The 13,236-nt window shown below is 49.0% G+C and overlaps 1 protein-coding gene across 10 annotated transcripts in view; it reads right to left on the bottom strand.

Moving 5' to 3' along the window:
- Positions 1–13,236, bottom strand: part of LOC146179013 (uncharacterized) — a 449,427-nt gene that overhangs the window by 77,973 nt on the left and 358,218 nt on the right. For 9 of the 10 annotated variants that reach the window (XM_084578711.1, XM_084578709.1, XM_084578708.1 and 6 more), the window contains one exon: positions 3,768–3,917. In XM_084578711.1, coding sequence (XP_084434837.1) covers positions 3,768–3,905 — 138 coding nt within the window. In that variant the 5' untranslated portion in view covers positions 3,906–3,917. Of the gene's footprint in view, positions 1–3,767; positions 3,918–11,091; positions 11,241–13,236 lie in introns of those variants that run through there. The other variant, XM_084578712.1, reaches the window with a different exon arrangement.

Genomic DNA, 13,236 nt, shown 5'->3' on the forward strand with positions numbered 1-13,236 from the left:
GCGAAGGGCGCCTAGCGACAGACGCCGGCGCGTCTACCTGGGTAAAAGAATAGCAAAGGAAACAACAGTGAAAAAAAAAAAAATGAAAAAAAAAGCGAAGTCCGGTCCGCTGAAATAGAACAAACAAGCAAATACGCCCTTGGAAGGAACGCTGCCAAGAAGGCTATCCGTATATGCTCGCCGCCGCGAAAGGCAGACAACGTCCGCTTTTTTAAGTTCCTATTCTCTTTAGCTCTCCACCCTTCGGAGACAGCAACAGGTTTATTCTTTTTGTCTTTTCTTTTAGGACTCGACCTGCTCACAGCATATATGCCGCCCCAAATTGATGACCATGGCTGCATAGTGTCGGAAATACAAAGACGCCTCATTCCTCGAACTGACACTATACGCAGCTATATAGGCTGCCGAGGAGGAAATGTACACGTAAGAAGGAAGGGCTGGCGAAAGCAAGCGAAACGCCACAGACACGCTAAATTTAGTCGGAATGTGCGCCACAAGGAGAGAAGCGATAACGGAGTGACACTAGGCTAAATGGAGTAAGGCAAATGAGGGTCAGACGATAAAGGAGCACGAAGAATGATTGTGTCTAGCGCTGTGCTAACTACATTCGCTCGCTCTCTGGCTGCTGCCCTCAGGCCAAAATTCGATCTTCGATGACTGAGATTACGTCACTGAAATTCCAATCCGGCATTGCACGATAATCGCAAAAAGCTCCAGAGAGAGACGGGGAGGGGTAGCGGCTTCTTCATGGCTTACACTGAACCACCGGAGGCTGGACGCGCAGAGACAATGCGTTAAAGTGCAGCAGCAGCAAGTTCAGCGCGCTCATAAGTGCCCCAACAGACTGTGACCTTTTTATTATTACCGCTATTCAGCCTTTCAAGCTGTTTCCCACCTGTGCTCCTCTGCCCGGACGCGCTACAAACAACAAGGGGTGGAGTCTGAGCTAAACGAGGACGCGGCGGGTGACGTTCGTCAAACCAATGAGAGACCCTGAGCTTTTCAAGCATCGGCTCCAGCCGCTCGCTGCATGCGTGCCAACTGTATACAGTGCAGTAAAGGAGGGCGGAGAGGAGGAGGAGAAGGCGGGCACCGAGGACGCCTTGTAGATGAGGGAGGGAGAAGAAGGTCCGTGGATGTTGTTATCTCATTTCCTGCCCCATTTCCGGCGCGACGCGGCGGGCCTGTAAACAACGCACAAAACAGGACGGCCCGTGCTTGCGAAGTGTAGAAGTGGAGAGGATGGGGTGAAGTCGGTTTTAGCTGCTGCAAGCGCGACGCAGACTCGCACACAGGAAAACAAGGGGCGGAAAAACGAGCTGATTAGCAATACAGCCGAGAAAAAGGAGGACCAGGGCTCGGGAAGGAGGGTAAGCATCAGTGGTGGAGCAAGGCAGGCAGTGATAGTTGGTTAAGAACGAAAGGGGGACGCCTAAAGTACTGTGGCGTAGCCCGCGCTAGAACGGGAGACCGGACGGCAGCGCAGCGTTTGGTTCGTTTTCTTTTCAATGTTTCTTTCGTAAGGATGTCCGCAGTGGCGCGCGGCTGTAGCGTATGCTTTCGAGAAGGCGGAGAAGGAAGCGACACGCATACACACACACAGCAGACGGCTCTCTTTCGTCGTCGGAAACCCTTGCGAAACCAAGGAATATTCGCCACCGATAGCCAATTCGCCAGCTCTGCTTCTGCGGGGACACAAACTACGGCCATAGGCATAGTGGGGCTCAGAGTTCTCCGTATAATACCACAAGACGGTACGTTGTGAAGAGCTCCCATGGCGATAAAGCTGCGCCAATGCGACTTTTCCCTCACTAATATTCTGGCATGCTCTTTAACGACCACGGGAAACTTTAAGAGCCGCGATACATGTTTAATTATTTATAAGGCAGATAGGGGCAACACGTGGCTGATACAAGCGTCAAGATTTAATGGGTTAGGAGTACACGACGGATGTTCCGATATACGCGCAAAGGTCTGGCTATTTCCCCTTTTCCCAGCTCTCGCATTTTCGCGACTATCAATCAGGCGAGACTCAAATTAGAATCAAAAGCGCCTGTAAGAGATTTACAGTGTGGTGAGCTTCACCGTAGAGAGCGGGGAGGGGTGCCGGCTGTAACACGAGGGAAGCCCCTTCCGTCTGAGAGGGCGAGCCCTGTAGGAGAGGGGGCAAGGAGGAGGGAAGGTCCGGCAAGCGGCTGCGCGCGGCGACCTTGGCCCACACGCCCGCGTCGTCGCGGAATCCAAGGCTAGCGAGCCGCGCTCCCTTCGTTGGAGGTGCGCCGGCATGGCTCACCTCACACTCAGCTGGGCTGGCGCGGAAAAGACGACGACGTCATGAAACGCGAAATGAGGAGGAAAGAGAGAGGGAGAGACATGAGCAGCCGGCTCTGGAGCGACCGCTCTGGGCCGCCACTGCTCTGACACAGCGCGCGGCCGTCGTGACGCATCCCCTGGGATGCACCTCCGCGTAGTAACAGCGTCGTCGTCGCTGGTGAAGCCGCGAAGTGCAAGCTGCGCTAAGCGGAAGAGTGCGCGGAGCTTGTTCACTCGCTCGCTCGCAGGCTGAGTGAGGGAGCCTACGTGCGCCTCCTCCTCCAACCGGTGACAAAAAGAACGGAGACGACACCGTTTTGTTCCACGTGGTAGGTCTCTCCCGCTTGAATCTGGCCTCGCTGGGCTCACGTCCTCGAGAACGCGTAACACAGAGACGAGCTCTACAGTGAACGAGTCACCCAGTGCTACCAGCTTTGAATGCGAGGTTCTCCGCCCCGTAAAAAAAAATTCATTTATATTTACTTCTATGTTAAACGGGCGGATGGTTAATGCACTGGATGACTTTCTTTCTCTTCGTGGTACAGTCGAAAAGTGTGGCGAGCATAAGCGAAGCACTATCTTACCTTGTATCTTATTTCGCCGCGCAAAATGACAGCAGCAGATCGCCCACTATCTCGTAGCGCTTCCATATTTGCCGTTCCCTTACCCCAAAAACTAGCCTCGAATGGAAGTCCTATCTTCCTCCTCCCCGCCCCTTCCCCCACTCTATATTCCAAGAATGTCACTATTCAAAATGGCTTTTAGCCTTTTCTTTTTCAATTACAAACAGTTGTTACTACACATGTATCTTCAGCGCTTTAGCAAATTGAAAGCACTCCAATTTACCAAAATAATGATCGAATTGACAAATCGTAACGACGTTCTTCGTCTTTAGGATTGACTAATTCCTGAAATTAGTAAATTGAAAAATAAGTATTACAACAACGGTAAATTAACTCGCATACTAATAGGGACAAAGGTAACGCAGGGACGTGTGAAAAGCAATGACTATGCGTTACTGCATGTGCTTCTAGAAGCCAGCTCGTTCAAATACTACTCGCCAGAGCAAGCGGGTCTGCATTTATTCACATTCAACGGCCGACTTAAAGCGGACCTACAACCTCCGGCAGCAGGGCCCGCACATGCAAGCTTTCCGGACAATTCTGCCTCCACAATACACACGTGCGTGTACGGAGACGTTTTCGGCCCAAATCAGACACGCAAGCAACACATTTTTTGCCACTCCGAATGTGCCAGCAAGCAGTAAAGAAGGTGACCTTAATTTCTTGCATCCAGAAATGTCAGGTGAACCATGTATGCACTGACAGGACAGGAGATTACGTTTTTTTTTTTTTTTTTTTTTTTTTTTTTTTTTTTTTTTTTTTGCTTCCAGTGCATGTTTGTAAGACCGCTGTCCCGAGAGAGTTATAGAGAGAGGAGGAGAAGGTACGGACCTGAGCTGTGATGTCGGCGACGTCCTCGTGGGGTACGCCGTTGGTGGTTGGGGTGGCGCTGGAGGCGCGCACGGCAGCCGTCGTCTGGCCCGTCGAAAGGTTGATGGCTGCCTCGAGCTCTGCTTCATGGTCCATCATGCGGTCATCTTCCTGCGCACACCGCAATAGGGCACACGGCACGCTCAAAACACAGGACTCCCCGACGTTGCCGCGGAACACGGCGGCATAACATGGTATACGGTAACAACCGGCACATGACCTCCTCACTTCGGGCGTGCCAGGCAACGGCCGGCATCCTGTAGTGCTTGCTGAAATGCACATCTGCGACTAGTTTTCGCTGTTTTCTTTAAGCCATAAATTACCCCCTTTCTGTAGCACTCTGAACAGGCAGATGTAACTTGATTTACGCTCCCTAAATTTCAAACAAATATTTTGCTCTTCTTCTTTCCAGCTACTTTCATAGAGGAAAGTTTCCCCAGGCGCCATATAATATGTTGCAACAGAAAAAAAAGAAAAGAACAGTGTTCAACAGCGAATCAATGTATCGGCACTTCGCTATGCATGCAGCACTCACTTAATGTCACGTCAGGACTTAGTGCTTCAGAGAAACACTCCGGCCCCGGCCAAGTAGTCACCGGTGGCGGCGACCTTATGCAAGTCAGAACGACGGTTACGTGTGGGAAAAGTCAGCTTCACGGAAAGTTGAGCAGGTTGAATTTCTTCCCAAAACTTTTGGGTACAAAACGAAAACGCCACAAGGCGTCCTGTCGCTGTTTTTTCTTCGCCATGCAAAAGAAGGCGAGAAACAATTAATACGGCAGTACTTTAGGATGAGGCACAACTACAGCGACCACTTTTTAAAACCCAGGAATGGGCGAAAAAAAAATTTAGGGAGGCGTCTCTAAGTACGCGTTTTAAGCGTATAATAACGCGTGGCTCCTCTGTGCGGCGGTCGTCTTCCGGGACTTCGTTCGCGTACGCGTACTTCACTAATCCATTAATCCGTGCCTCTCATACAACCTCACACACGCACTGATTGGTCGCCGAGTTGCGTAGACGTCACGAAACCACGTGACGTGGAACAATTGGCAGATTTATGGGCTTTACGGAGAGTGAGATATGAGTCGAACCCGGGACCCTTAGATCCCGAGTCCGACAAGGAGGTTTATATCTACACATTTATGTCGTGTGTTCTTTCACGAAATGTGGCACCTTACACGACTGTGTGCTCATGAGTATGCGTCGAATATAATACAGGGAGAAAAAGGATCCGTGACTACGCGAGCAACGAAGTGCATGTGTGCAAACGAGGAGGAGAACGAGTCGATAACATTTAAAGGGGCACTGAAATGCTTTATTTTATCTTATTCTAATGTAAGAAATCCGTAGAGGAGCTCTTTGTGAGCATCTGAGTCAAATATAAAAGCTCTGCGCGTAACCTATAATTTACAAATAATTTTTAAAACGCGCTCCTGCAACCGCGCGCAACCGATTTGGTCAACAACTCCCCGCTTGCTCCCTTTCTGATGACGTCAAGGGGGCTTTCTGGGTACCCCCAATCATTGAGCGCTCCCAAGTTATCTGGGCGGGACGGGGCGCGGTCAGGCGCTGTTGAGACATGTGTTACTTTTTTATTTCTTGCTCGCCGGCGAGTGCCGAGTTGAGGGAGAGAGGATGCGTCATTTTCGACTGCCGATATCTCCGGTGTTATTGATACTAGCTTAAAAAAAATCTTGTGTTGTGGAGAAGACTGATCGGATAATTATTGCTCGTGCGCGTTTTCTAGTTTTAGTAAATAACTTTTCATGGTCCCTTTAACGCGATGGCGTCATATACCTATAGACGGAGCTTAAGTGCCCCTATATATTTATTCTCTGCCCGTAAAAGCATTCTAAGGTTTCCATGACATATTTCTGACAGTCTAAATTTTGCTGGAGGGCACTTGGCTAACGATATATCGTCGTGCATACTGGTCAGCTGCAGTTTTATATAAACAAAACGAAGTTTGTTTGTTAAGGGAGTTTAACGTCCCAAAGCGACTCAGGCTACGAGAGACTCCGTAGTGGAGGGCTCTGGAAATTTCGACCACATGGAGTCCTTTCACTAACTCTGACATCGCACAGAACACGAGCGCCTTGCTTTTCGCCTCCATCGAAATGCGGCCGATAAAACGAAGCTTCTCCTAGAAGCGAATACCTTATGCATGATTGCCTAGGTAGCATGCTAGGTTATCCAAGTGATTAAGGTAGGCTTGGAAGAGAGGAGGTAAAGAAGCCCTCAAATATTACATGTATTTCAATTTTTATGAAATAGGACTAAAAAAAAAAGGTAACATTAAAACGCAGCGAAAGCGCAGTGTTCCGCTATATTCATAAGATACAAGCTTCTCAACGTGACCTTGGAATAAGAGGACGGTTAAGAAGATGGGGGGCAAGCTGTGCAATACTGCTCGTGTCTGCGCCAAACGCCCCCCCCCCCCCCCCCCCCCGCGTTATGCATATGCCATGAACTTTGAAAGGGTCCCTCGCAAGACGACTAAAAGCAAAGGCAAGCACATCACAATACTTTTAAAACCGCAAGCTAATTCAGTACGAATGCGTGTCTACACCCGTTTACAAAGTCGTTTAGCGTGTTCGTTGCGCATATGTCTCTTTTTCTGCTCCCTTCGTTATCATAAGGCATGGCTTACAACGACTTTGACCAATCGACGCCCGTGTCAGCGACATTGGCCAGGCAAGCTCCGCATCCGCAAGCCCTGTCTTGGCGACTCGGAGGACAAGGCAGAGCCGCTACCGCCGAGGCCGCCGTCCGTCGAGCCGGCACGTAGCAACCGCGATGGCGTTACCGTACGACAGCAACACGCCGACTGGCCACGGAAGAAGAACGAGAGCGGTGTCTCTTTCTCTCGCCCTACCTCTTTTTCCCTCCACTCTCCTCCTTTCTTTAGCGTTAAGTATGGAGCGCACAATCTGGTCGGCCAGCAAGAGAGACGCGGCGAGCTGCGGTGGATGCGCAGGGGTAGTTCGCACGCACCGCGCCCACACGTGCCTTCGAACAGCGAAAGACAATTAAAAAAAAAAAGAGGGCGAGCCGGCTTGGTAGAGGAACAAGCGAAATAGAAGGGAGAAAAGAAAGAACGACATAAAATGACGCCGCGTCGAGTAAAGGTTGTGTTGGAAACGGCTGGAAATATATTACGAGAGGCAACCAACAACAACAAAAACGAAATAGTGCTCGAAGTTAAACCGCCGAAGCCAGCGGGAGAGGACAAGCAGGCGGCAGGCTTTACTGTGCGGCTCAGAGTATCTGTAAAATGTGCGCCGTGTGTGTGTGTGTGTGTGTGTGTGTGTGTGTGTGTGTGTGTGTGTGTGTGTGTGTGTGTGTGTGTGTGTGTGTGTGTGTGTGTGTGTGTGTGTGTGTGTGTGTGTGTGTGTGTGTGTGTGTGTGTGTGTGTGTGTGTGTGTGTGTGTGTGTGTGTGTGTGTGTGTGTGTGTGTGTGTGTGTGTGTGTGTGTGTGTGTGTGTGTGTGTGTGTGTGTGTGTGTGTGTGTGTGTGTGTGTGTGTGTGTGTGTGTGTGTGTGTGTGTGTGTGTGTGTGTGTGTGTGTGTGTGTGTGTGTGTGTGTGTGTGTGTGTGTGTGTGTGTGTGTGTGTGTGTGTGTGTGTGTGTGTGTGTGTGTGTGTGTGTGTGTGTGTGTGTGTGTGTGTGTGTGTGTGTGTGTGTGTGTGTGTGTGTGTGTGTGTGTGTGTGTGTGTGTGTGTGTGTGTGTGTGTGTGTGTGTGTGTGTGTGTGTGTGTGTGTGTGTGTGTGTGTGTGTGTGTGTGTGTGTGTGTGTGTGTGTGTGTGTGTGTGTGTGTGTGTGTGTGTGTGTGTGTGTGTGTGTGTGTGTGTGTGTGTGAAGAGCTTGTTATAACTGCAGTGCTTGTAGATAGAGCAATTCCTAGTCAGCAAAGGAACCTTACCAATGTCGAGAAAGCAAAGCGCTGGGAATTGGTGAAAAATGGAGAAGAGAAGGAAGGGAGCAGAGGAGGTAGAGGAGAAAGAACGATGGAGCAGAACGGGAAGAAGACACAAACTAGGAATCTCACCCCCCCCCCCCCACACACACACACAAACACACACACCCCTACAGCAGTAGAAACAACAAAACTGTCGGCACTGCATAGCTCATTTTACCTGAACCCGCGGATATCAGCACAAGGCGCGGTGCTATATTTCAAATGCTCGTCGTTACAAACCCGATTTCCGGATGCCAGTTTGCTCTTGGCGATCAAAGAGAAAAGAAATGATTAAAAAGGAAACCGTGCCACGTGTCTAGGCGATCAGTCTACATTCCAGCGGCCATCCAGCGGCACCGTCAAGCTATGAACTGTGTTAAGCTTTTATGGGGAGGGATAAACAACAGCAACGGTCAGTGCTATAGACGAGAGAGTATCTAGGGAGAGAAATTCCCTTCCACTCCCTCAGTGCCCCTACCACGAGTGCGCACATGCAGGGGAACACAAAGAAGACGAGCCGACAGTAGATGCAGTAAACGCCCGCATGGAAAGATAAAGAAAACAGAACGATCAAAAACCACTAGCGGCCTCATATTTGGAAAGAAAAGACGGCACGTGCGGAGGGCGGAGGAAGCCAGGAAAGAGGTGGGACTCTGCAAGGACCGCCCCACTATCGTAACCTCCCCCCTACTAACCCCCCCGGAACGAGTACTGCGAGCGCGTATTTGTGTCAAGTAGGTCGACACGCCCCCATTCTATGCCTGCAGTTATCGCCCTACGCGCCGACGCTGCTGCCCCCGCAGAAGACAGTAAGACAGGGGCACTGCCGTGGTGTAAGGAATACTGAAACCTTTGACGTCATTCAAAGAATGAAGAGCTTCTTCAGCGTTAAAGGGACACTGGCAAACTGCATCCAACCTTTGCTGGTGAAAATCGATGCTCTGGATTTTTCTGGCTAGATATCTTGAACTTTGGCTTGAATGAATACTTCCCCGTGCAACGGTGCTGTGCAGTTTAAACTCCTGAAATTTAGGGATCCACACATGGAAAAGTTCCAACGTGAAAACGCGTCACGTGGTCGAATGATTGACTCATTGGTCGGTCCATCAACACAACTGGATACCAGCAGGAGATGACTGGCAGGGCCCGTAAGACGGCAAAAGTTATATTGAGGCCCTGGACTGCAGGACCCCACCCATAGTAACCCAGATATATATTTAAATTCAAACCTCAAGAAATTTTTTCAGTCAAGCTTTCGCGATAAGTTCGGCCGCTAAGTGCATCCAAATATGCGAACCGCCGATATGGGGTGCTAGTCTCATCACTGCCGAAGATGTGAACGAAGGAGACAGGAAAACGTTTTTAGCGGGCTGTTACAAGATAAAATGGCATTAATGCAATGCGGGGACTACCGCAATCGCCGATGACGTCTTGTAAACGTCTAAGGAATATAAGAGAAGGAAGTAGTCGGAAAGAAAGAAAAAAGAGAGCCAATGGGGACGAAGGCGGAAGGACATTCGCGTTGTGCGTTTTCCTTTGAAATAAACTCAACCCAACCATGCTACAAAAGTAGTAGACCGGAAAGACGGATAGTACTGTGTACGTGGGCCGAGTACCTAACGTTACGGTCTAAGAGTCTGACATAATGAGACAGTGTCTCTAACCCGATTGCGTCATTCGGTGAATTGCAAATAATGACAGGAAAGCCCAACTATAACCCGAACATAATAAACAGAACAGTTACTCTATTCAAAGAAAAAAACGAACCATGCGGCGAATAAAAGTAGGCCCCAAATCCGAAATCTCGCTTCCTTTGTTGTGTGGTGGCTTGGCCAATCACGAAAGTATACTGGCCAACCGGGACACACAACCACAAACATAAGAGTCCATCAAAGACTAATATTATACGAGGAATACGGATGGTGTTATGAATCCGGGTCTTGCACTGAATACGTTTCAGTACGTGCAACGTCTAAACGTCCTTATACACATATACCCATTTGTACCCCGCGGTATACCGGATGACTCATATAAGCTATGCGAAAGTAGACGGAAGGAAAATAGTCACTCGGCTTCAAAGTTACAAAAATATCTGTCATAACTTGAGGAACGATATTGTCAGCAGTGTTCCAATCAAAACCCAACCAACGAGTACCAAAAATTTCGTAGATTGTCGCGTGACGTTTCGCATTGTCAGAGCTTTGAAGGGGCACTTCATCCAAATTACAACCTGTTCTATGCATAACAAAAAAGAAATCAGTATCTGGGGCTTTCTAGTTACATATGCTGACAAAGACTCATTCATCGCCAAGGCAGTTGAATCTTAAAATATTCCCATCACTCGGTTCAAACTCGTGACGTAGGCGCCCGAAGCGGCCTGCCACCGGTTTGAAGGGAATGGCGGTGTATCGTAGGCTCCGAGATGCGCGCACATTTTACTTCAGAAATCGGCCGGCGATGGCGACACTGATATTTTTCTTTCGCGAGAGGGGGGGGGGGGGGGGCGGAAAGGGGGGTATCCTTTTCTCTGTGGTCTCTTGGCTACTGGAAAGAGGCTGTCTCTCTCCCTCCCTCATGCCCCCTCTCTCTCTCTTTCTCTCTCTGAGAGAGAGAGGGCATATATATATATATATATATATATATATATATATATATATATAGAGAGAGAGAGAGAGAGAGAGAGATGGCATATATATATATATATATATATATATATATATAGAGAGAGAGAGAGAGAGAGAGAGAGAGCCCTAGTGGCTTTCAGAGGTATACTATAAAGATTCTCTTGGCTGACAGCACTGAAAGCCGAAGTAAGTCTAGCAGGATATAAGTAGTCCACATACCTTTCAATAGCGTTCGAACGAAGCGCCGGGGAGTATACATCTGCGTCATTTAAGAGTGGACTAGGGTTCCGAGCAAGAATATAACGCATTCATATTCCCGTGGATGACCTTTAAGCTATATCACGCCCAGCAGGAACCGCGGAGACTGTCATAAATTCCCAACAGAGGGCACCGCTCGTGCGCTCTGGACTAGGGTGCCTCGATGTAGCGCGCCGCCGTACGGCGGCGCTGGTATCGAGGCACCCTAGCTCTGCACAGGTGTGTGAACGACCGCACAACTAGACCTATTAACGCTTCCAATGCTGTAAACCAACGAAAGTTCTGAATAAGCCATGCCGAAAGCAAAAAAAAAAGGGTAAAATGGAACTAACTGCACCACGTTTTCCTCTATAGAGAAAAATAAGCGTTAGCCGTGAGCTGCATCTCTCTCTGAGGAAGATCACGATAAGTCCACAAATGAGGTTAAGCACAGAGTGCAGGATACCTGAACGAGGCGTGGCGGTCAGTGACAGTACGGTCTCACTCGCGCTGACACATCGTGCCGTTACAGGTAGACTGGAAATCCTGGAAGTTTCGGCCGGGTCGTGCTAGCGTCAATATCGCAACGTATTCGACGACGCAAAGTCTATAGACTGGCGCCAACGTCTCTCCGCCAAACGTTTACAGCTGCTCCTCAACAATCGAGATGCAAATTAGTGCAGCTACACAATAGCATGTGCAGGCAAGGCTAGGGCAGATGAGTTGCCCTTCACACTATGCGTTTGCTTTGCTTTGCAATAATTAGTCTTAAGAACGCGTCCGCCTCTCCTCGCTGCCGCGTAGGCGGGATAAGAAAAAAAATAAAAAGGAAGAGAAGAGCAGAAAATTGCGCTTTGAGAAACGAAAGATGAAGAGAAGAAATGGGGACGTTATGCTAGCAAAACACAAACTCAGCGACAGCCTCCTATACGCTGCATACAATTACGCCGCCATTTGGAGACGGAGCGTGCCATGCCATTCGAACACGTGCGCCCTCTCTTCGCGTCTATTTTCTTTTTAGTGTTACTGCGTGCACAATGTTAAAAGAAGAATAATAGCGAAAGTAAAATAACGTTCCTCAAGCTGTCGGCCATTTCTCCATCGAACTGCGGAAGTTGAGGGGCGTGTGCAAGACGGTAAAAGCCTCGCCGAATGTCAGAAACGGCCGATGACCCGGTCACTGCGGACTAGATCGAAGATCATACAGCACAAGCATGTGACGCGTCAAGGTGACGTGGCGCATCTTAGTTGCGCGTACATAGCTTTGGGTGTACTGGAGCGCATGTACGTGCATGTACAGTCGTCAGAAGTTTGGCTTGGTTTACGGTGCTCAACTTCCCCGCCGTAGTGGAAGGCTCCGGAAATTTCGACCACTTGGAGTTCTTTAACGTGCACTGACATTGCACAGCACATGAGCACCTCCATCGAAAAGCGGCCCCCGCGGCCGGGATTCGATCCCGCACTCTTGTGCACAGCAGTCGAACTCCCTAACCACTGCACCACCGCGGCGGTGTGGCGGCAGGAGCTGTCAACTCGGGCTTCTCCTTTCAGATGGGGGCCCGGGGAGGGTTAATTCATATAGCCTAATTACGCGAGACTTCATATCTATGTCGGGTGGCAGTTCACACAATGTGGTATCTTGCCAATACATGCTAAAAAGAGCGTGTGTGAGATAATAAAGGTACAAATTAAGGCATTAGTGATTAAACGATTAGCATAGTGCATGATGGGCGTAAACGACGCTGTCGTACCATACCCTTAAATGCGGAACTTAAGTATCATCTCCTATTTTTTTCTTTAACCACGTCACGAAGTTTCCGAGTTTCTGGATATGTATCCACTAATTTTGAGAACGAATTTATGATATCACGCACCGGAAAAAAGAAGAATCAGACACAGAAAATAAGAAACTGCGTTTGTCGCACAAAGATATATGGGGTAATAAATAAACGAGTTCTCAACCTTTGTTCCCACCAACGTTGCCTTTACTCTCGCTCAAGCGCTCGCAGTCTTGTGATTGAAATTAACAGGCTTTAAAAAACAGCGACCCGAGCGCGTCCCAGAATTCATGTGCTAAGCCCATCATATGTCTACTCCGGTCAGCAGGGAGAGCGAGGAAGTCGTACAGAGGTGTTCTGTGCGAAAACTGATTTCATGATTCTGCATCTGGACTGCGAAATGAGGCTATTTTTATCGTCGCTTCCAATCATCAGCCGCGCTGATGAAGAAATCCTACAGCCATAATTGGAGCAATGACGTCGATACACGTAACTCGTGAGTAAATGTGAGATTAGAAATGAAGCAAGATTTGAATACTATCGCTAGATTACTACAGAGCTTACTTTTTGACGCCAGGAACCAGCTCGCTATCACGGTTCTTCTTATTGGAGTTGAGGGTTAGTTAGTTTTCGTCATTCCTATTCCGAACGGCGTGCCCTATTTGCCAACAGTGGGGAAGGGAGCATGGGCGCCGCTTGGGACGATTAAAACAGGCGAGAAGAATAAAAACAATAGCCTGGCGTTACTGCTCCACAGCCTTCTTAAACGGGTGTTGTGTGCCACGGCAGGCATTTGTTACCAACATAGTAAGAGAGGTTTCTGTCGTTATCAT

This window comes from Amblyomma maculatum, chromosome 9, assembly GCF_055883805.1.
Source record: "Amblyomma maculatum isolate TAMU_Amacu chromosome 9, ASM5588380v1, whole genome shotgun sequence".
Taxonomy (NCBI): Eukaryota; Metazoa; Arthropoda; class Arachnida; order Ixodida; family Ixodidae; genus Amblyomma; species Amblyomma maculatum.